This window comes from Perna viridis, chromosome 9, assembly GCF_037379345.1.
Source record: "Perna viridis isolate PV_CMFRI_1.1 ecotype Kerala chromosome 9, ASM3737934v1, whole genome shotgun sequence".
Taxonomy (NCBI): domain Eukaryota; kingdom Metazoa; phylum Mollusca; class Bivalvia; order Mytilida; family Mytilidae; genus Perna; species Perna viridis.
Window position 1 is genome coordinate 11,915,607 of NC_142453.1, and position 24,880 is coordinate 11,940,486.

The 24,880-nt window shown below is 32.4% G+C and overlaps 4 protein-coding genes and 1 pseudogene across 4 annotated transcripts; 3 read left to right on the top strand and 2 right to left on the bottom strand.

Moving 5' to 3' along the window:
- Positions 1-18,923: 18,923 nt before the first annotated feature.
- Positions 18,924-19,495, bottom strand: LOC148606716 (histone H2B pseudogene; annotated as a pseudogene).
- A 37-nt stretch (positions 19,496-19,532) lies between these two features.
- Positions 19,533-20,035, top strand: LOC148606717 (histone H2A). Its single transcript, XM_088546148.1, has one exon. It carries the CDS (start codon positions 19,619-19,621, stop codon positions 19,994-19,996), a length of 378 nt encoding a protein of 125 aa, XP_088402274.1. The 5' UTR covers positions 19,533-19,618; the 3' UTR covers positions 19,997-20,035.
- A 92-nt stretch (positions 20,036-20,127) lies between these two features.
- LOC148606718 (histone H3) lies at positions 20,128-22,023 on the top strand. Its single transcript, XM_088546147.1, has one exon. It carries the CDS (start codon positions 21,033-21,035, stop codon positions 21,441-21,443), a length of 411 nt encoding a protein of 136 aa, XP_088402273.1. The 5' UTR covers positions 20,128-21,032; the 3' UTR covers positions 21,444-22,023.
- Positions 22,024-22,810: 787 nt separating this feature from the next.
- Positions 22,811-23,565, top strand: LOC148606719 (histone H4). Its single transcript, XM_088544688.1, has one exon. The coding sequence runs from the start codon at positions 23,207-23,209 to the stop codon at positions 23,516-23,518; it is 312 nt and encodes a 103-aa protein (XP_088400814.1). The 5' UTR covers positions 22,811-23,206; the 3' UTR covers positions 23,519-23,565.
- A 566-nt stretch (positions 23,566-24,131) lies between these two features.
- LOC148606720 (histone H2B) lies at positions 24,132-24,850 on the bottom strand. Its single transcript, XM_088545971.1, has one exon. It carries the CDS (start codon positions 24,717-24,719, stop codon positions 24,342-24,344), a length of 378 nt encoding a protein of 125 aa, XP_088402097.1. The 5' UTR covers positions 24,720-24,850; the 3' UTR covers positions 24,132-24,341.
- Positions 24,851-24,880: the final 30 nt, after the last annotated feature.

The window sequence follows — 24,880 nt, forward strand, 5'->3', positions numbered from 1 at the left end:
TGTTTAATAGTGTTAAAAACATATTTGAAGGGTACTATTCAGGGGGCATTTCAGTTCACCCCACTAATAGCGAAAATTAGTACACCGTGAAATTACTATATTTACAGTAACCACAACTGCAAGAAGGAACTAGAAATAAACAGCTGCGCTAAGAGCACAAGATACGCCCGTCCATAAGAATAGCTGATGGTATAAATTTTAGAAAACAATAACCTGATTTCTGATTACCAAAACATTAGTCTGTATATATAGTGAGCAAAGTTTTTTCTTCAGTTATTCAAAAAGTATAAATGATCTTACAACTGTTTGACATGATGAAAGTATATAATAGCATTTAAAAGGGATTCTTTGTTTTTGAACTACAGAATTGAAAACTGGACAAATAATTCATTATGTAATAGCATTATTATGAGGTAAGACCTGCAGTTAATAGTACAATTCCTTCTACTTCTAGTGTAAGGAAGTCCATATTGCCTTGTAGTCAGAATAATAAGTTTCTAGGGTACCACTCTGATAGTTGTCAGTATTCATAAAAATCAAATCTATTGTAGAATTGAAGTCATTTGTTGGTCCCAATATAATACAGTTTTTCAAAACTGTAAGTAAGCAGCAATCTTATGTCGTGGTAATAACATCAAATTTGACAATATAGATTTTTAAGTGAATAAAGTTCCGTAACTCTGGAACGACAAATAAATAATTCTTCAAAATCGAAAGGGAGCGTTTTTCTGTGAATATTAATATTGTGCTAAAATTTCATTTGAATCCGTAAAAGTGAATTTGAGTTATCGCGCGACGTGTGGATGTACGGACGGACGGACAGACAATGGCATACCATAATACGTCCCGTCTATATAGACGGGTGTATAAAAAGAATGTCAATCTGCTGATCATAAATACCCTTGTATTGTGTAAAGTATGATAAGTGTAAGTATTTGTAAAATTTAGGTTAAATGAGAAAAATCAGAAACATGCATATCAAAAATCAACTGATCTGACAATATAATTTCACTTCAGGATGAATCTCTGTATCACTTGATTTGTTCACAAAATTTTCAATAGAATATTATAAAAATAAGATTTTTGACCAAGTTATCTGCCCTTAAAATGTTCATTTTCTGTGCATTTCGATTAAATTATAACTCAATCTACCAATGTCATATGGAAAATCTACACCTATTTCCTTGATTCTGACTGAGCAAATGGTAAAATAACACTTTCAAAATGGTGGTTTTTTTCCATACGTGTTTCACCCTTCTGCCTGATTTTTACAGACTGACACTTAAATAAACATCTGTGTTAAGCTAAAGAACATGTATTTGTGTTCCCCATTTTTAACCATTAATAAAAGAATGAAAACTTGAATATGTAAAATTGGAAAAAAATGACAAATAAAGGAGACTCCTACCCAAATTATTGAAATTCCTCAAGATGCTCTTCCGGTTCCCTAAGACTTTTAAATTGATGACTGACGAGTTTGAAAATGAGCATATGGAAACAGAAAAAAATGCAAAAAACAAACAACAAGAATTAAGTTAAAGCTGTCAAATTTAGTAAGAATATATATCTTTCAAGAATCTTTAAAAGTTCTAGATGTGCTCACTGTACTTTGAGTAAAACTTAATAAGAATTTGTAGCAAATCTAAAAGCCATATAGAATACTTTGACTTAAATGTCTGACATTTATAAAACACATTCAGAAAGGAAACAAGATTTCACCAACCCACTTACCAAACATTACTTATTAAAACTAATATCATTTCCCCTTTTTTCTCTGTAACATGCATTTGATTTAATTATTTTTTTAAATCATATTTACTGTTTTGCTAAACTCATTTTTTTATTGAATTTTTTTTAACTTGCACCAAGAATTCATTACTAGATTGAGCAGTTTTGTTTTTTTACCAAAAAATAAAATGCTCAAAATTATCCCTTCTTGAACTAATTAAAATGTCACAGCATCAGCTGTGTTCAAAACTGATTTTTTTTTACTATACTTTTTACAGATTTCATGTCAAACACAACCTGCATGCTCAATAAAAAAAATCTATGAGTGAAAGTTTATTTTGTTCAGAGTTTAGAAGGTCGTCATTATCATACAATGAAATTGTTGAAATAAGTGTTAAGGTTTGCACTCTTCAGTTAGATAAATATTCTTATATTTTTAAGAAAAAAATTTGGTGAACCCTGGTTTTTCTGTAAGAGTTCATGCTTTTTCACTCTGACATTTGAAAAAACTTGGATCTGCTCCTGTTTACGATTTGTACTTCTAAATTCAAACTTTAGAATTTTAGCAAGTTGTTAGGTAAAATATTTGCTTTATTCTCCCTTAATCAATTTCACACATTAACCAAGATTTATAATTTTATAATAATATTATACACTTTCGATTTCAATGCAAACCTGTCTTTGATAAAGATCTGTTACCTTGGAATGATATTTACACATTCTTAATTCAAAGCATATTTAATATTCACTTTGTTCTAAGAATTCAAAAGTACTAGAAAATAGCAGTTATCTGCCCTTAGACCAGTAAATACAGTTTATGAATTATCTGCCCTTTGACCACTCACCAAAGTACTTAGAAGTAATTGAATACTTTTAAAAAGTATATAATTGTGCACATATCTTAAGAAAATATTATGTAACTAATTTTTTATTTGAAATTATTAATATACAAGTGTCTGTTTCCATTACAGAGAGGATAATACACATAAAAGTAATTGGTCATAAAAAAATGTGTTTTAGTTTATCTCTTGCCTCCAAACACTGTTATGTTGTAATTTCTTGTAACAAAAATTAAATATTTACCTCATGAATATAAGTTTGATAGTTTGTATCCAACATTCCAAATTTTAAAGTGTTCTCTGTGCGCTCTCCTCAAATTAAATTCAAATGGTTAATTGATGACAATAAAACAACTCATAGTCAGGGATGAGAATTTCATACAAAATCAGAAAATGTGGAGGAAGTGGGACAGTCATAATGGTAAACAAATGTCATGAATTTAATAGTGGAACCGATAGAAAAATAACAAATCAAAGTTAATTAAACAGTTGACAGAAGCAAAGTGAAGGTTTTATAGATCAGCAGAAAAAATAAGCAACCATAGAAGTAAGATGACAAAGGCTGATATCAGATACCATGACCTAATGAAGGTTTCTGGAATCCTTGGCCCATACGATAGTGAACCTACTGCTTACACATTCCAGTGCCTACATCACTCGGCCACTCTGTCATTATCATAAAAAATAAACATATTGTTATAATGTTGAGAGGCATAGATTTTTTATGCAATTTAGGTTACAGGAAAGTTCTTACTGGTAATTGATGTATTTTGAACCAAAGTTCTGTTTAAATGAAACAAATTGTACAATTCGAAGAGGTTACAGATTACATGTATATCATCCTTTAAACAGATTGTTTAGAAAAAAAGTACAACTAAAAAGTATGTGAATGTGATTGTAGCATAGATTGCTTGTAAGTAGGGGTATAATATTAAAAGGATAATTAATTGGAAAGAGTGAATAACCAAAATATGATCACAAGTGCCAAAGACTGCCTAGATTTAACAAGTATGTGGAACTTGTTCCGTGCACAAGTTAAATCTCACTATTCTTTGCATGAGTGATTATTTTTAAGTTATTCATGATGACCAATTGATTGTGTTATTTATTGTATCGATTTCCTTCATTATTTGTTGCTGTTTTTTACATATATTTCAAACTTTGTGGACAGTAGATTGATATTCATGTTGTGACCTTTTGGCTAGAGAAAGCCCAAGAGTGAAATTACAGAATTTATTTACCATTGCAAAATATAGAATTTTTTAACACTGGGAACATTTGATAAATCACTGCTATAGTAAGTACCATATATACTTTACATTAATAGCCACTTTTTAAAAAAAAAATTTTTTCTCAAATTGAAAACAATCTAGATTTGATTAAAAGATGAAAGAATGAAATTTTTGACACATAATTGAACTCCAATCTGATTTTTTCTGTTATTAATTCCAATAAATCTTAGTTCCATGCATTTTGAAAGAAAAATGATTTTTAAAAGCTGACCCTAAACTTTTTTTAAAAGTATATAATATTTATATTTCATTAGAGTATGATTTATGTCTGTTTCTTTTTAAAAATAGATTGTGACAGAGTAATATATTCACCAATTCAAAATCCAACACCCTTAACTCCACCCACCAACACAAAAATGTTAAATTGTACATGAAGCATAATATGACCCAGGACATATGATTTCACACCAACCTGTAAAATTTCAACCAATTCCAATGCTGTACTTTAATTCATGGATACCAATTTTTGTGGTTTAGCCTACCCATGAAAACTATGAAAATTTGTATTCCATGAAAAAAAGTACTTTCACAGTTCCACAGGCATTGTATTTGTAACTGACAGGCATACAGATCCAAACCATTAATTAGTCCTTTTGTGCTAACAATGGGGTAGTCGACGAGCATGCGTAGAGCGTGCTCCATATACACATCTGCAAGGAAAATTCTTTTGTTCTACTGAAGCCCTACCTTGCAGAAGTGTATATTGACCATGCTCACCAACTTACCACAAAAAGGTCTATTAGTCCTTTTGTCACTTTACAGCAGAGGGCTACTAGCCAAACTTATCACAAAAAGTAAACAAGATGAAATATTTACTTATTAACTTTTTAGGTTTTAGGTCTTGGATGTTACTTGAAGATTTGATAGTCACGAGAACACCTTGTTATATAATCTTATGATTATTAGATGGAATGAACGATATTTCTCATCAGACATATGTAAAAGTAAAATTTATATGATTATGTAAATGTTAGAAAGAAAAGTCAAGTAGCAGTCTTTGTAAGAATCACGCAAATTCTGTAATACATGTGATACACCTCAAGAAAGGCTACATATTTTATGTTTTGTGTGTCTATGTGATGAAATGGGAGATAATTAGCATTGAAAATCTGAGTTTCTGTTGTAATTTAGTGACATTTACAGAGTTATCTTTGAATTTTGAATTCTAAAATACATTCTATATATTTTGTTCTATAAGAACAAGAGTTATATGAAAAGCCACATGTTAATTTCTGTTAACTTTAACATTTTTAACAAAATATCAAAAATAAAAATATGTAGACTTAATTTCCAACTATGTATCACTTTTTGCATGATTCTTACCAGAAGTGCTACTTAAAAAGACATTTTATATATAATATGAAATAATTCTTTAATTCAATACTTTGAATATTATGGTGAAACTACTCAAATAGTAGATTCTCATTCAACCTTCACAAAAATTATGGGCCGGTTGAGAGGATTTGGGTTTTTTATTTTAACCAGATATTTGCTAGCCTAATTTAAGCTATAGATATGTTCAAAGAAGAAACTTCATTTTAGTCACCAAGAAATGAAAAGATTTGTGTGTTATAGGATCTCAATACTTAGAAAATGACACAAAAAAAAAACCTTTTTGTCAATTTTTAGGAGGGGAAGAGAGTCTACTAATTAATTTTATTTGGTCTTAGATTAGATTATCTTTAATGTATCTTCAACAACTGGATGAAATGTTTTTTACTCTTCTTCCTGCAGTAACAGAATGATGACACTTCATTAAAGTAAAATAAAAAGTCAAATAATGAGATAAAGACCAACACTGACATTACGGCAAATCATTCCTTTCTAACCAAGTATCATGCTGCAGGCACAGCAGTCAAACCAAGTATCATGCTGCAAGCACAGCAGACCGACAAACCAAGTATCATGCTGCAGCAGACAACTTGGAAATAGTGGGGACACATTCAAAATAGACAAAATTAGATTAAGCCAACAAAAAAATCATCATTACATAACAGCATTATTAAATATTTGTAGAAAATTTTGGATATGATCTTGAACTTGATATTACATCACACAGGGCTAAATTTAATATAAACCAAACATCCCCACTAGTGTAAAACCAAGATTTCATGCAAGTAGTATAAATTTTCCCCTTAGTATCCACACTGCCTCAAACCACATGTAGACTGCAGTGTGAACATGGTTTACTTTGAATCAAGAGCTTATGACAAAATTCATATTTTAATCTAAAATGCCTTATTTTGGGTACAAAACCTAATTGTGGGACTACAATTCATCATAAATAACACACACTTTCAAGGGATAATAGGATGCCACTTTTTAAATGTTTTTGTTTACTTTAGTTGAAAAACATGCATACCGGTACACAATAATGCCCTAAATCTGGTGGAGGTGGGCAGGTATCAGATATATTAATTCTTCAATTTCAATAAGTTTGGTAATTTTGCAATCCTCATATACAGAGCTTTCAACAAAGTACAAAATATTCAAATTTGAAAAAAATTCTTCTGCTTAAAGTTGTAATATAAAAATGCATTGTTTTGTACACAAAATTGACCATCCCTGTCTAGTTTAGTAAAACTTGAGAATTGCAGTGAAACTTGGTGGAAATATTGATTGTGGTTATTAGAGAATTTGTACATTAATAGATGCAATATTTGTGAAGATACAGAGAAGTAAAATGCATGCTTTAAGCTATCCAGAAAGATTTAGGTCCTCAACAGATTGGGTTCTCTCCATTCCAACTGGCTGTTTATCAAAAGTGCAAAATTTTATATGAACTTTAACAAATGAGCAGAAAAAAAGATATGCTTATTTTTTTAGATTTTTTTAACAACAAACCATGCCTCCATTTTATACAGGGCAGTTTAAAAATGCCTAACAGTTTAGAAAATCTGTATCTTGCCAGTTAATTTTGGGAAGGCATCCAAAATCTGTTACAAAAACTAACTTCTTTTTCATTATAATACTGGTACCATAAGTTTTTTAAGATTTTTATGACAAAATATAAAAGAATATGTATCATTTTCATAGAACTCCATTATATTAGGATTTGAAAAATATATACTTTTTACTGAAAAAAATGGTTGGATATAGTTTAAACGTCTTTGGCTTTATTTTCACAAATTAACAAAAAAATTATCTGCGGAACCGTATTGCATGTTTAATACACCCTTCATTTAAAGATTTTTTACCACAGAAACTAATGTTGTTAAGCATACTATAGTAAAAAGTAAAAGAAAGTGATAACTTGTGTTAATTAATAAAAGCATATTGTCTATGTAAACTGAAAATACTAAGAGTTATCTGCTCTTTGACCAGTAGATAAAAACTTACAAGTATACAGTGCAACCTGTTTTGTGTAAATTTAACAAAACATTAACCATTTTCCAATTTTTTTAAACATAAATTTTTTTCAATGTATATTTCAAAAGCAGGACAGTAAATAAGGCTTGTAATATAAATATTTTTAAACTTGTTATTGAGATGTCGATTTAGATATTAATTATGACTTAGTTTACACAAATGATCTAGATAGTAATAAGAAAAAGCTCACTGATCCCCAATCATGATATACTTAAGGGATATGCTCATTAACTCTCAAATATGAGGTGTCATATGGGAATATGATATAAAGATTCTATGAGAGTTTCATTACATTTCATTTAGTGGTGTAGGAGGAGTAATGAATAAGAGATAAGTACCCCTCTGCATCTGCATAACAGAAGGAAGGGAGGAAGTATGGACACCCCTACCACTATATACTCCCATCTTAAAGTGGGGATATAATAATGCAAATGTACCCTAAAAGGTTTATGCAATCGTACCCTTAAAGTTCGTGCAAGGTTAATGCATTTTTTGTAATGTGAAACTGCATCATCTTAAATTATACCTGGTGTTAGAATGTTTTTAAAAGAATTCACATATTTGATTATTTGGTAGATCATTAAAATAATCATGGACAGATCCAGGAAGAGGGGACACAGTTTAACAAATAATTTTTTCACAGTAATTCATTTTATAGTATTTTTACAAATGTTTTTTTCTACCAAATTGTGTTGCATTGTACTCAAATTGATTTGTGCCTTGTTTTTCTCAGTAACCTGCAACTGCTCGATTTAAAGAAGGGTGCATGCCCCTGCCTAAATCTGCCCCTGATAGGTTTGAGTATATTGCTGTAATTATACAACTTTTAAATTTAATCCCTTACATTTGTGTTATAGAAGAAAAGATGAAGGATGTATGACAAAAGGCATTTATCAGAGTAGAGGTATTGAAGGTAATAAAATTTGTAGTTATGGTAATTGGGCAAAAGTTCCCAATATACTCTTTAATTTAATCTATGTATGTATTCCGAGACTGAGTATTTTCTTGACCCTGAACCCTTAAGTACTGGGCAATATAAAATTCAGACACCCCCTATGGCAGAGAAAGTGCAATAACCAGAATGACAAACTAAGACTGATTATGTGATCAGTAACGGTTTCTGAATTGGAAATAAAAGTGAATTCTTTGGGTGTTTGACATGTATGAATCAGATCCTGTCTGATTCTTATAACAACTGCCGCCTAAGAATGTAGCAAGATAAGAAAATAGTAATACACTTGGGAACATAAAAACCTTCTATACTTGGGAATGGTGGGACATAAAATGAAAGTGTTTAAAAGGAAATTCATGTGTGTTGTGTTATTTAAATTTTTTTTTTAAAGTGTGAAATTTTATGAAATCATTTTTACATCCTTATATTTCCTTTTAAGTTTCTTTTTTAACAAAATCACTTATCAAACTTAGGTGGAATGGTACTTAAGTACTTTCTGTCAAAAAATCAGGTAAAATGTGTAAAAGGTGTGACGCATGAAGATAAAAAAACTCAACAATTTAATTACATCATCCAGTATTTGTACCACATATCAAACCTCCAGAAATTTACTATTGAAAAGTGACACATTTTCCTGCACTTTTTCCCAATAAAAGCAGTACAAAATTACTATGTCACTGATGCTTCAAGATATATTCAAAATGCTCTTCACTTGTTTTCTTATGTCCCATCATATAGAAAGCATTATTTACTGTATTTCTGTATTCGTATTGAATATATTTGAGGCAAAAAAGATCAAATGGAGAAAAATGATGTACTATTCACTGCCTGATTCTTACAGCAATCATCCTTTATGTACTATATATCATAATATAGTAAAAGATATTATTTATCTTAAACTCTGATGAAATGCTTTGTGTTCCCTTCCACCCTTATCACCTATACCATGGACATGTGTTTGAATTTGAAATTAAATCAATATTTTTCTAACTGAAAATATTAAGAGTTATCTGCTCTTTGACCAGTAGATAATTCATTCATCAGACTTATTTCTACCATTGGCTGCTTTCTGTATTTGGTCGTAAGAAATCTCTTAACCTGAATTATTTAATACATAAATATGGTTTTGTGTATCAGTTATAAACCACTGCAACATATTATATGCATGACTCTCATCTCTGTAAGGGAAATATTCTCCTTCACTAACAGGGGCTAATGCAGACACTTTGAAAAAGGAGGGGTGCCAGGTAGGGTTTCTCCAAAAAAGGGGGTGCTAGAACATTATTTGCCATTTTTTGTCAATTTTACACATGAAAATGACAAATTTTCCAATAAAAAGGGGGGTGCCAACCTCCCCCTCTGGATCCACCACTGACTAATGACTGCTTTAAATTATTTCTCCACCTGAGATACGATGAAATAGAATCAGTTTCTCACCATGAAATCCCTAAAGTACTTATAAAATGTAAAATGGTGGGAAAACTCTCACAGAAATTAAACCATTCAATGGTTAAAAAGTCACAAGCATTTCTTAAAATGGCAGAAATACAGTTAATCAATGAAGAAAATACAGATATACACCATGTTTGTTACATGTCATTTTAGTTACCTTATGCATGTTATCTTACCTTTGAAAAAAAATCCTGCAAAACCGCAATCTTAAACACTTAGTACAATTCTAAACTAGCATTGGATTTTCAGGTTAAAATTGAAGGTGGAAACAATTCTTCCAAAAAACAATTAATAATGTGGGTCAATAATAATAATAATATACATGTACTAGCATTAAGACTAAAAAATTAAACATTTAAGAAAGCTTTCATACTTTGTATACTTCAGATGCATTTCAGTTCTCTCTCAAAAATGTGTGAAAAAGTTATATATCATGTGTGCATGCATACATATATTTTTTTCATTTAAAACTTTACTTTAAATACACAGGAAAGGAAACAGATATTTTATTCTATAATTTTTATTAATTGTTTCTTTGAAATTTTGGTGGAAGGGGGGATACATTTAAAGTGAATAAATAAGTTTTTTGCAGTGATAGTATATCCTAGCTGAGATTACAAGTTACCTGTTATACAATAGATGAATCAAGAGAAAGTGCAGAACTATATAGCTATCTAGACTAAATGTTTCATCACCTAAGAAGGTATAGAAAGGGGCTGAGGACAGATATGGAGCAAAATGAAGGTGGAAGTTGGAGTGAAGTTTTTAGAAAGCAGGAGTACAGTGGTAGGAATTTGCTTTTCTGTGCTTTGTAATGGTAAGGAGAAATGAATGAACGTGTAGAAGGGAAATGGAAGTATAGCCAGGTGGGGATCCAAGGATGGACATGCCAGGCAAATGCCCCCCCCCAAAAAAAATCGGTAAGAAAAAATGTTTGCATGGAATCTTAATTTTTCCCCATAAGTTTCACCCCATAATATTTTTTGCCTTGCGTTGCACGGAATTTATTTCAGTCAACGCCCCCCAGATTTAAATTTTTTTGTACAAAAACCAGGCCCAGATGACCAAATTGACTGTAAATGAAAAAGAAATATGGACGTCAATGTCCAGTATTGACACCTATGCACCCACTGAAGTATATGCAATATAAATACATGGTCAAAATACACAGGAAGTTTAAGTCACCTTAACCTGTAATAAAATCCAGGATATGGCATACTTAAATGACTGGTAAGCATGCCTCAATATCAAGTGGCTGTGACAAGTGGTTACTGAGAAAAAAATGTGAAGAAAATTTGTCATTAATCACTTGAATGTACTATTAAGTTTTTAAGAAGGATGAAAACGTTTGATAAATATGATACTGAATATGGCAAGCAGGGTATAGTACCCCTAGCTGATGTCATATACAAAATATAAAATGGATTTGACAGATAGAATTGCTAAGAAAAGTACAATAAACGTTTGGGGCGGATAAAACAGTAACACCATCAACTCTATAGTAGAGTTATAATAACTTATAATTAAATTCTGAAAAAAAATTAGTTATTCAAGGCCATTGCTTTTTCTATTCCAATTAATTCTTATTTTTTGATTACTGGTAAGTTTTGGATTACTAGTAAGTAATGTAGGCATATCTCCTATATACCACATAACTGGTGGAGAGTCAGTTACTATACCAATATCAATATAATAGAAAGAAGCTTTCTGTTAAGGACGCAAGTTTCAAGCAAATATTGTTAAAGAGATGAGTTGGCTCTAAGATGGCTGTCCAAACTAAAATTGAAAATATGATACAGGACCAAAGCTTATTGAAAAAAAATGGATTAATACATTGGTTCCATTATAAAAAGCTCAAGTGAAAAAAAAGTAAGGCAAAGATTCAATGAAAAAAAGAAAGAGCATCAAGGACTGAAAATTAAATATTTTAACCTCCTCCCCATTCCTTGTTGCATATGGTTTCAATGGTTGCTCATTCGAGTCTGAATTTCATAAAAAGTGTCCACCTGGAAAATGTTGCTATGTTCCAGCTTATGTTACACAGGAATAAATATCCGCTGCATTATTTACTGAATTTAGGCCATACCTATCATCCCCCCTTTTTTATAAATAGTCCAACTTTACAATAGCTATTTACCTTTGGTTGTACAAGACATGCTGCATCTTATTTCTACCACACTGCTGGTGAAGATAATGTACTGATCAATTCAATCTCCCAAGATTTCACTTATTTGAAATGGCTATCATAACTCCTAGACCTACCTTATATCTATCCTGATGATATCCTGGTGTGTAGGTCAACTTGGAAAAAATACAAAAGGTAATAGAAAAATTATGCTTTATACTGACATACATGAATATTGTTTCTTTTTAATAGCCTCTATATGTACATGTATACATACCTTATACATGTACACTGCACTATGTATGTATGTATGTATGTATGTATGTACAAAAGAAATGTTTTTTTTTAGTGGCCTGTACATGTAAACATAAGGTACTGACATTTCTTTGGAGACCTATACATGTATATAATAAAGTAGGTTCAGTAGTATATTTACTTGTATTTCATGAATATAAGAAAACACTTTACAAAATGTACATGAATTCACCAAAACATATGTTTGTTATATGTTTATTATTTAGAGTGAGGTATGTATACTTGTAGTTGTCAGTACATCTTTCTAATCTTTCTTTCTTTCTTTATTTGATAACTGTATGCTAGGTACAGTTACATCAGTAATTCAGACTTTGGCATAGTCATTATTTATAGAGGTCTTTTTTTTCTCTCATATTATTTTCATGCCATATATGTTATTACATATCAATTACATATCAATCCAACAATACATCAGCTACTGACAATGCTAATGGATGACTTTCTTGAGATTTGAAATAGAATAGATAATATTTATACAATTATACTGTCTTCCTGACATTCTTGTACATTTATATTGATACCATAGACCTGTAATCAAATTAAATTAAAATACCCCAAAAAAATTGGTCTTGAAAGTAGCTTTTTAATTCAAGAAATCTTATTTGATATAGGTAAAGTCTAATAATACATCAATGAACAAATGTGTCCTCATTCTTGACCTTTAGTGAGTAGTTTTCAGTTCAGCAATAAATTATGTATAATTGCTGATCTTGTATCAATGTTTATGATGTGTTTTCCCAGTTAAGTAATGGTTAGATGATAATGATGTGTGGAAAAAAATTCTTATACATAAAGAAAAAGAATTTCTTATTGAAAAGGAGTGTCTTATTGAAAAAGAGTTTCTTATTAAATTTAAAAAAAGGGTATTCAAAGGACATTCAATCACAAAACAAAATTACCTTAAATTTTACTTTAAGAAGTTGTTTTCTTTTGCTATATAGAAAGAAATATGGGAAAAAAACAAAACTCAAAAGAGAATACAAAATTACATGTACAGTCCCTGAACCGATCCGTGTGATGATTTGAAGCATTGATGACCGGTGACTGATTGATCGCTAACGGATCGATAACCAATGACGGTCACTGTTCTGATCGCAGTTTTGTTATGTAAAATAAAAGAATTAATTGATGTTTTAATCTACTGTGTTTTGTTTATATGTGTAAAATTGACAAATACATCAATGGAATCTGTAAAACATATTGAACACTCTATGATCACGTTATGTGATCACCGGTTTAATGGATCGGTTTGATGGATCGATGACTGATCAGAAACTGATCAGTGATTGATGACTGTTCACAATTTATGTTGCAAGGAACGGTTCAGGTACTGTACCACCAGGTGTAAAGGGTAAACTTTAAAAATCGTATTCACTGAAAATAACTGTACAAATAGAAAAATGAAATACATGTATTTGGAAATTTAACTGTTCACACATCAAGCTTAATAAGTATTTGCAGTATTAAAGTGCATTCTTATTTAGGGTTATTATCATGATTTACTGCAACCTGAGGCCAACATAAAAAAACAAATTTCTATTGTCCAACTCCCAAATAAACCAATTCAACAGAGTGAATATCACGTTATTGAAAAGTTTAGTCAGTTTACCTGTTAGGCAATCTTAATGTCTTGTCTCCCTTAGCCACTTTTAACCCTTGTCATGCTGCGCATTTCTGAACGAAAGTCTAGATTTCGATATTTTGCAAACTTATGCAAATTATATGCACAATGGTACTGATGCTGATTGTTATATATAAATTAAAGATGAGTGATCACAGGGAGGGATTCTGTGGGGTTCAATGGGAACAAAACAGGAACCAAAGCACATTCATCCTACAGCCTGAAGACCATGAAGGCTACTGAAGCCAAATAAAGTGTGTTACAGTCACGAGTGGGGGGGAGGGGGTCAGGAGCTTCCTGAAGGGTCATTCGTATGAAAAAATGAGGATTTTTTTCCAATTTTTGGCCTCTGTCCATGAAGCAGAAGTAGTCAATACAAGGGGTTGTCATCAAAATGGTGATGACAGAAATCATTCTTCATTTAGTTCCCAAACAAAATAGAGTACTACAGATTAATTTTGCTCTGGGGAGGGTCTGAGAAATGAACCTATTCCCCCCCCCCCAAAAAAAAACAAACTTTTTTTTGGACAGTGGAAACTCCTGACCTCTTCTTTTAGCTTTCAAGTCATTATTTATCAACAAACTCTTTATCAGATAGCCTCTTTTAAAGCACAGTCACTCTGCTTGCAAATGGACACAGATTGCGCTTTCCTAAACTCAGATTTACACTGCAAGAACCGATAAAGTGGAACAAGGACCATGTGATTGGTCCAATCCCGAATAGGTCCGGGCGTAGCACGACAAGAGTTAATGACATCAGAAGCAAGAAAAGAAAGAAAAAATCACAAAAATTGATGAAAACAAAAGTTCAACAAAAGTAGAAACAAAATTGTATAATCTTAATCATTAAAATTTAGAAGGAATAGTACAATTAGCTGTACTCAGTGAATTAAGAAAGGAAGAGTACAATTAGCTGTACTCAGTGAATTAAGAAAGGAAGAGTACAATTAGCTGTACTCAGTGAATTAAGAAAGGAAGAGTACAATTAGCTGTACTCTGTGAATTAAGAAAGGAAGAGTACAATTAACTCTACTCAGTGAATTTCGAAAGGAATAGTACAATTAGCTGTACTCAGTGAATTTTATGTCATAAATCAATTTTTTGTGAATCACTTTATAACAAATCTTGAATGAATGAGTCACTAAATGTGCCTTTTTCTATAAATCTGTGTAAGATCTAATGGTATTATTTATCTTAAGAATAGTTTTGTACACCAAAAAGATATTTGAAATGTACAAGTGATTCACAAAAAATTATCATAATTATCCTGAAAAATATGAAAATTTAGAATTAAAATGTGAAATAAAAAATATCAAACAAACCAGACAGAATTGAGTAGTAATTAACAAATTAGAAGTAACTCGACATAGGTAACTCTATAAAATGACTTATTTTCATTTATTCATCCATCAGCCAAAAATTATGATTATTTCTTGGTTGATATATTTTCACTAATCTTTAACCCTCAAGTCTATATTGTAAAGGCTGTAACAAAACCTTTAAATAATTATATAAATTCTTTTTTTATGAAGTGAAGTGAAGTGAAGTGAAGACTGATAAAATGGAAATGCTCTTGTGACTTTTGGATGTATATAAATAAGTCCAAAAAATGGGAGTTATCTGCTCTTAGACCATAATGTACAGGTACCAGTATCGTATTGCATATCCCTGAGCAGGTGTACGTCAAAACATGGATGCTATAAAAATATAGTGCATTTTCTTTTTGCCTCTCTACAAACTAATATTTTGTCAAAAGATATGAACAATGACTTATAAAATAGAGCAAACATCACACTGTAAGATGAAGAACTTTTTTAAAAGAAAATCTAACATGATATCATAAAAATGTTCCACTGAAAAGGTTGGTTTGGTGAGTGCAAAACGAAAGTGAAAGTAGGGAAAATGGCTATTTATAGTTCAAGACTACTTTTCTGTCCGATCTTCGTGGACTCACCCTATTTTCTTTGCGGGAAATTATTTTTTCACATGTCCTTAGAAATGCTACATAAGTGAGAGTTTTATTGAATCAATTTACATATTTTTTTAAAAATCCTAAAAGTATGCAGTTCACTCTAGAAGTCTATGGGAAAATTAATACGATACTGAGACCTAGTAAGCCAGTTTTTCAAGTAAAGTTGAATATTCAGCAAGTGGTCTTTACCAGTTGAAAAAGTAGTACCCCAATGCAGGTAACACTTTTAAGATGAATTAGCCAACTTTTGAACCTGATTTTTTATGGTAGCTCTGGTTTTTTGCATTTATGGTTAATCTTTACCAAATTTGGAAATGCATTTTGTTTTCATGAATTTGTATAATATCAGTTCAATAAAATTATTATCTTGACTGTTTATGATGAGAATATCTATATTCATGTAACCTAAAGCAAGTAATACTCCTGCATAAAGGATAGTTTTAAAGTTACAATACATTTTAAGTATGTGGTTAGGACTTGAAAATAGTCATTTTCCATACATTGCCTCTTATATATGAAAAAATGAATATTTTTTTATTTTTTGTTTTTCTTTCAAATAAATAGCTAAAATGAGTTGCCATATAACTGTGTGGTTGATTTAAACACAGAAATGTCACAAAAGTCAACAGCCAATTTTTTAGTGGACTTTTTTTAGTGGTTCAAATGGACAGATTCTAATGCGGCAAGAAAAATAAAGGTGTTCTTTCATATAAAAACTGAATTTTTTCAAAAAGTATCTAAAGCAGACAGTTGTTATTATAATATTTATATTAATAAACTATTTTTCTTGCATCATAGCTATCTGTTTTAAAGAAAAAGTCCTTTTCCTGTCATATTGAGGTCCTTTTGTATCTGCCTGGGGTACCAAAATGGCTTAAAATCTATATTTTCTGCATATGAAAAGCTAAATTTTTTTAAAACTATGATATTGGTATAATTTTTTTTTGATTTATTATAATTGAAATGACCATATCTATAGTTTAAAACAGTTGGTTGTACCAGTCATTATACTTTACTTTAAGCAAGAGGCTCCCTTGAGTTAAAGACAAAAAAGGAGGTTCGAATATTAATATTTCCATATAAGGAAGTCACAAGTGGGGATTAAATAATGATTTGGAACTCATAGTACAGCTCATGTATCTACCATGTCAGAATAAACCACAAATTTGCTTAGTTTGACTAATGCAGCAGCTTTTTATCAAAAGTAATATTTTCTGGCTAACACTGAGATATTAGTCTCATGCCTAGAATAGGGTACCTATATAAAAATTTTAATAGAAAACTCATGTTTATAGCAGGGCAATGATGTTCTGAATTTTCAGTATGAAAATGAATACCCTAGCAGAAAAACAACAACTTTTATGATTATATTGAAATGTTTATTAGTAATAGGTACCAGTATCGTATTGCATATCCCTGAGCAGGTGTACGTCAAAACATGGATGCTATAAAAATATAGTGCATTTTCTTTTTGCCTCTACAAACTAATATTTTGTCAAAAGATATGAACAATGACTTATAAAATAGAGCAAACATCACACTGTAAGATGAAGAACTTTTTTAAAAGAAAATCTAACATGATATCATAAAAATGTTCCACTGAAAAGGTTGGTTTGGTGAGTGCAAAACGAAAGTGAAAGTAGGGAAAATGGCTATTTATAGTTTGAGACTACTTTTCTGTCCGATCTTCGAGGACTCACCCTATTTTCTTTGCAGGAAATTATTTTTTCACATGTCCTTAGAAATGCTACATAAGTGAAAGTTTTATTGAATCAATTAAACATATTTTTTAAAAAATCCTAAAAATATGCACTTCACTATAGAAGTCTATGGGAAAATTAATACAATACTGAGACCTACAAATTATATCTACCTAGAATAAGAAATGAAGAGTTATCTGTCCTTACACCAGTATCATCTTATAAGTATTAGGTAATTTTACAATTGTTTTTTTTTTAAATCTGTGACCATGTTTTCTGTCGAAGATTTTTATTTGGATGTGATAAATAGTATTTTGTTTAAGTTTCAGGATTTTTCAAAGATTAAAAATTTTACTCTCTTCTTCAAACTTTCTATTCTTTTATTGGTTAAATTCTGATTATAATCATTTATTTGTCTTCTTATTTCTTCTTTATTAATCAAATTCATTCCTACAGCCTCCAGTGATTTTTTTAACAAAAGTAAACCTTGAAAAACTCCTGAATTATCTAAGGCTATCTTAGCAGAGGGTTAACACTTTTATTATTAAACCTTGCAAGATGAACAGCATAACTATAATAAAAGATTTAATTGGTAATCTACTAACTTCTTCTCTGACTGCTACTGTAGAGGAAGTTATCTTTGTCTCCTGAGTACTTTTATAAAAGCTTAAATGTAACTTTACAATGGGAGTTTTATCTATAAAATCAAAAGGTATATCAATTTCTAGATTATTTTTAATAAATGTTTATCTTAATTTAGGGTGAAATAAGTCCAATGAGGAGTTACATGTAACTATAAATAGATTTTTAAAGGTCTGCACATCACAGAATTGAATGAAAACAGATGGCAATTTGTAGAAGGTATCATAAGAAATTGTGGCATTGTTTAAAATGTTTAGAAATAAGGATGGCATTGAAATAGATTAAGTCTAACACAATAAAAAAAATGGCATTTTTTATTGTCAAATAAGGGATGAGTCATTAGTTATCTCCTGTGGTGGGACAGCAAGAAAGTAGGGGGATGGGTCATTAATAATCTCCTGAGGTGGGCCAGCAAGAAAGTAGGGTATAAAAATAGCAATATTGGAAAGGGAGGAGAAACGGTAATAATTTGTAAAGTCTCCATTGGGGAAAAAAATCCAAATCTAAACTGATTACATGTACCTGTATATAACTAAAAAGTACTCACAATTTTAAATTAATGAGCTTTGAAACATAACATAACATCATAAGGAAATCAAACGAAGTATATTGGCAAAATTACTATTATATATGTAATAAAAAAAAAATCCCCCTCAAGGTCTTAAAGGTACAGTCAGGGGCGTAGCTAGGCCTGTTTTATTTGTACGCAAAATTACGGCGAGGGGTCTTGGAGGAGGGTCGCTCAAGGCCCCCAGTGAGTCATTGCATAAAACCTTTATTTCATCTAAAAAAATGTGTGTTTTTATTTTTGTTACTTTTTCCGAAAGTACGCAACTGCGTATTTGCGTGTAGGCAGCTACGTCCCTGACAGTCTGGGAATTCATGGAGGAGCTGTAGTTGTGAAATGTATTTGAGGTTAGAATTTCGTTTTTTCATACCCTAGGATGGCACAAAGACAGGGAATAACGTGGCAGACAGCATCTAGAATTGCTGGAATAGTGGTGACAGCTTTGGTACCCTCGCTGACAGCGTGCTTGGCCAATTCTCCGGGTAAAAGGAGACGGACAGCAGTCTGGATCTCCCGAGATGTGATTGTTGATCTCTTGTTGTAGTGAGCCAGACGTGAAGCTTCGGCGGCGATTCTTTCAAAGATGTCGTTGACGAAACTGTTCATGATGGACATAGCCTTTGATGATACACCAGTGTCAGGGTGGACCTGTCGGAGAACTTTGTAAATGTAGATTCCGTAGGATTCCCTCCTTCTCCTCTTCCTCTTCTTGTCACCTCCAGCCCGTGCGGCTTTGGCCTTGGTCACGGCCTTCTTTGCTCCCTTTGATCCTGTTGCTTTTGGCGGCATGTTTATCCTCTGACGATTGTACAGTGAATAATACCGCCAGCCCTGTCAATTTTCTATTTAAACAACATGGTGGATTGAAATATGTTTCTTAACGCGAACCTCGCGGAAAACACCTCATAGACGATAGAACATTACCGCTGATTGGTTTAAAGACAGAATGTCATTTCAATCCGTTTGTCGGTATAAAAGGAAAATTTGACTATTCTCGTGTTATTATGATTTGTTTGAATTCGAACAAGTTATAACATAAGAAAATGTCTGGACGTGGAAAGGGAGGAAAAGCTAAATCCAAGGCTAAGAGCAGGTCGTCCCGTGCCGGACTTCAGTTCCCAGTTGGACGTATCCACAGACTGTTGAGGAAAGGAAACTATGCCGAGAGAGTAGGTGCTGGAGCCCCAGTTTACCTCGCCGCTGTTCTCGAATACTTGGCCGCTGAAGTTTTGGAATTGGCAGGTAATGCTGCCCGTGACAACAAGAAAAGCAGAATCATCCCCCGTCATCTCCAACTGGCCATCAGGAACGACGAGGAATTGAACAAACTTCTGTCCGGTGTGACCATTGCCCAGGGTGGTGTACTGCCAAACATCCAGGCCGTTCTCCTGCCCAAGAAGACCCAGAAGGCTGCTAAATAAACAGTTTAGTTCTTCGAACTGAAATATACAACGGCCCTTTTCAGGGCCACCAAAACTCTTCAAAAAGATTCTTATGTAGTTATGTGTGTGAAAAAAAAGAAAGCATTGCAATCTCAAAAATGGGGGGGGGGGGAACTATACCGTCCCTCTCCTTGATTTCTCTTCTCATATAAAATATAACTTGTCGTAATACGTAACCAAAGATTGTTCCTACAAAACCCTAAGAGCGGCATTCCCTCAAGGTGAAAAAACCTTGAATTTTAAGTAAATTGTAACTATTCATAAATGAAATTAAATCTTGGTATATATAAAAAATATTTCCGTGCGCGCCAAGTGTTCCAGGGCAGTATTATCCTAAGAATACAGAAAAAAAAAGATGCACAATTTCACGGGTTGCATTAATGTATGTAGGCTAGGCCTGTACATTTTAAATAACTGTATTGTATTTACTTGTTATTTTACTCCACACAAAACATTTAAAATTCTTTTCTTTTGTTTTCTTTTTTTTTTCTATTATTACGCTCATTGTAATTATTATATTTTTTTTTATGGCATTATTATCATTATCATTATTATTATTTTTATGTACTCTTCTAATATCACTGTCTCATCATTCGCATTGTATTAACAAACGTAATGCATGAAAACAAAACCCAAAAAAAAATCTATTGTTACTCTAAATAAATATTGTATATTGTACATGTACCAAATTATGACGGTTAAATTATTCAAACATAATTGACTGTCACGCATGAGAATTGTTGATTACAATTCATTTCATTCTTAAGTGTTTATTAGTTGATTGAAATTGCCATTTGGCAGATTGTTAGCAAAGCTCAACCATCAACAGAAAAGTGGATTGAAACTTTTCCTATTTTCATCCAATCGAATTACCTCAATAACAACCAATCGTAGGGAGTGTTATAGGTTTCCCCGACCAATTACTCCGAGCTTTTCAAATTGTGCGGCAAATAAACCAAATCCTTGCGGCCTTTTTAATATCACTGTGAGACTTTTCAAATCATCATTCTTCGCAATGGCTCGTACAAAGCAGACTGCTCGTAAATCTACCGGAGGTAAAGCTCCAAGAAAACAGTTGGCCACCAAGGCCGCTCGTAAGAGCGCACCTGCCACTGGTGGAGTCAAGAAACCACACAGATACAGGCCCGGTACAGTCGCCCTGAGAGAAATCAGAAGATACCAAAAGAGTACCGAGCTCCTCATCAGAAAACTCCCATTCCAGAGATTAGTCAGAGAAATCGCTCAGGACTTCAAAACTGATCTTAGATTCCAGAGCTCCGCCGTGATGGCACTCCAGGAAGCTAGTGAAGCTTACTTGGTCGGTCTTTTTGAAGACACCAACTTGTGCGCCATCCACGCCAAGAGAGTCACCATCATGCCAAAGGACATCCAGTTGGCCCGCAGAATCCGTGGAGAGCGTGCTTAAGATGCGACTTATCACCTTACTAAACGGCCCTTTTAAGGGCCACCAAAATCTTTCAAAAAAGATTCTTATTAGATGTTTTATTTAAACCAATACTAAAAACTACATCATTATGTAGTTTAGAATTCACTTATGTTCCTTGACCGTCACTTGCCTGATTTATAAAGGTATCAATTTTCATCATATAAGCCTTCCCCAACCCGATTGGAAAAAAAAGTTTCATTTTAACATCAAATCCTATTAACCACATAATTTAGCTTGCTCCTCTCCAACATAAATGCATACATACATACATGCACACACACACACATATGTAAACAATATGAAAAGAAAACATTATTAATTTGTAAAAATCGTGAAATAAATTCTTACTTCTGGCTATCAAAGTGTCCAAACAGGAATACAATGTATATGTGATTGGATTTTAATTGGGTGCAGACTTATTCTGGTAGAGTGTATGAGATGTGCTTTAACATTATATGACTGAGTAATATATGTCTACTGCTAAGGAAGTATCATACCTTATTAAAAAAGGCAAGTGGTTTTCCAAACATAGTACATGCTGCTCCATTGTTAAAAAAAAAACCCCAAAAAACAACACATACAGTACTGTTCTTATAATCTGTATACTAGTATGTGGATACAACACCCTTACTGATTATTTTGAACACAAGACACCAGGTAGGTTTCCATGAAATCACATTTTTTTTTTATCATGTCAATATAATGCCTCCTCTACTTTTAGCATGATTTATGTACTCTTTATAGAATATGCCAGAAAACAAAAATCAGTAGGATGCATACCAAATAAGTTGATTTTGACTGCACATTTCCTTCATTTAAGTGTTACTTGGAGCAATATAATACATATCTTCACAGTTTATGTACTATTGTTATGTATACTTTGGGCCTCACAAGTCAATGATTTTCATTTATATTAATTCATTTTCTTCTGTTTCTATTAGAGTCATCAGATGTCATCGGCCTAACTTCCTAATGTGAAGTGATGGACTTTACCACTCATGTAACGTCCATCTCTATCGAGTGTGTGTGTGTGTCACAAAGATAAATTTGTTATCATGGCAAGAACAGACTTTGTGCCGAGAAAAATGTTCTCTAGCATAAAGCATGTTTAAAGAAAAGACATCAAAAGTCTTAACTTGTAATTACAAGGAGTTTCATATCAACTTGTTTCCAAGACCTGAATTCTCAAAATATTCAGATTTGGAAAATTTCACTCCCTCAGATTATTCATACTATATATTCTATGTTACAATATAAGTTATATCTAGATGTAAGAAGCCTATTTCATTGAGTGAATGTATTTTCAACCCTTGATTGTACATCACACTGCACAAAATGATATAGAAATAAAATTTTGTAATTTTTCAAAATTCATTTTGACCCAATTACTGTTGAGCTGTGTCATCAAATTGAAGAATTGATAATTCCAAATAGGATATCTTTATTATGCTCTATTGGTATTCATATCATTTTTAGCATTCTTCATTTATTACAATTTAGAATAATCTTTATAATATTAAACCCCCTACCCCCCCCCTTTTTTTATTTGTTTACATTACATTCTTTTCCCTCCAAATAGTGAGTACAGGTCAACTCTATGTCACAAAAAGTCATTATCCAATGAAAATCATTGTTTCTTAAAACTTGCTAGCTTTCTATCACGGTCGCGCTATTTAGTATATAATCTATCTTTACAGCGGGCAAATTCATTCTACTGTTAATATTTTATCAGAGAAACAATAATGTCTGGACGTGGTAAAGGAGGTAAAGGACTTGGAAAGGGAGGCGCAAAGCGTCACAGGAAGGTGTTGCGTGATAACATCCAGGGTATCACAAAACCAGCTATCCGTCGTCTTGCACGTAGAGGTGGTGTCAAACGTATCTCTGGACTCATCTACGAAGAGACCCGTGGTGTATTGAAAGTTTTCTTGGAAAATGTCATCCGTGATGCAGTCACATACACTGAGCACGCCAAGAGGAAAACTGTCACAGCCATGGACGTTGTCTACGCTTTGAAGAGACAAGGACGTACCCTGTACGGATTCGGAGGTTAAACAGCTTCCCATAACAACAGTAACGGCCCTTTTCAGGGCCACCAAAATTTTTCAAAAAGATTCTTATATGGATGTTATGTGTCGTGTATAAGACAAACAAGGTATAGCCCCCTTCCCCCACACTCATATAAATTATTAAAAAAACAAAACAAAACAATTACTTTAAATGTTGTATTTAAAAACCAAAAAAAAATAACACCAAGAGACATAAAAAAGAGCTAAATAGACTGCGTACACCGATCTTCAAATACAAACATACATGTATATGTTATTTTGTCAGTGTTCAGTATTTACCATTAATCAAACAAGTTAAACGGTAATCCCCTGATAAATCGATACTCGGGCAAAACTCTATTTCCCGTTTTTGTTTTAAAGGTGCGTCATTTAATGTATTTCATCATGGTAGATATATCCATTATTTCATATTGTAAATGCTTTCAATATTATTGAAGTCTCATTTATACTTCTATACAGACTTGATGTTGATCTATTTTTGTGTAAGTACATATGATATGACGGTGTTCTTATGTATGTTTATAAAGCGTTACACTTTATATTTTCATTTATTTTTTTATGATAAAAATACCTCTTATGTACGCACTTTCATTAGAATTCATGTCAATGTCTTTATCAATCTTTAGTAAGGAAGGATTAACGTTGTTCGCAATTTGGAAGTTTTAAACAGTTATGTATGTTTGTGGGGAAAATAGGGGGTGTATATATGCATTTGATAACAACTATAACATATCAACATAAGAATCTTTTTGAAAAGTTTTGGTGGCCCTGAAAAGGGCCGTTGAATAAGTAGACTGGAACTGCAAGTTTACTTGCTGCTGGTGTATTTGGTGACAGCTTTGGTACCCTCGCTGACAGCGTGCTTGGCCAATTCTCCGGGTAAAAGGAGACGGACAGCAGTCTGGATCTCCCGAGATGTGATTGTTGATCTCTTGTTGTAGTGAGCCAGACGTGAAGCTTCGGCGGCGATTCTTTCAAAGATGTCGTTGACGAAACTGTTCATGATGGACATAGCCTTTGATGATACACCAGTGTCAGGGTGGACCTGTCGGAGAACTTTGTAAATGTAGATTCCGTAGGATTCCCTCCTTCTCCTCTTCCTCTTCTTGTCACCTCCAGCCCGTGCGGCTTTGGCCTTGGTCACGGCCTTCTTTGCTCCCTTTGATCCTGTTGCTTTTGGCGGCATGTTTATCCTCTGACGATTGTACAGTGAATAATACCGCCAGCCCTGTCAATTTTCTATTTAAACAACATGGTGGATTGAAATATGTTTCTTAACGCGAACCTCGCGGAAAACACCTCATAGACGATAGAACATTACCGCTGATTGGTTTAAAGACAGAATGT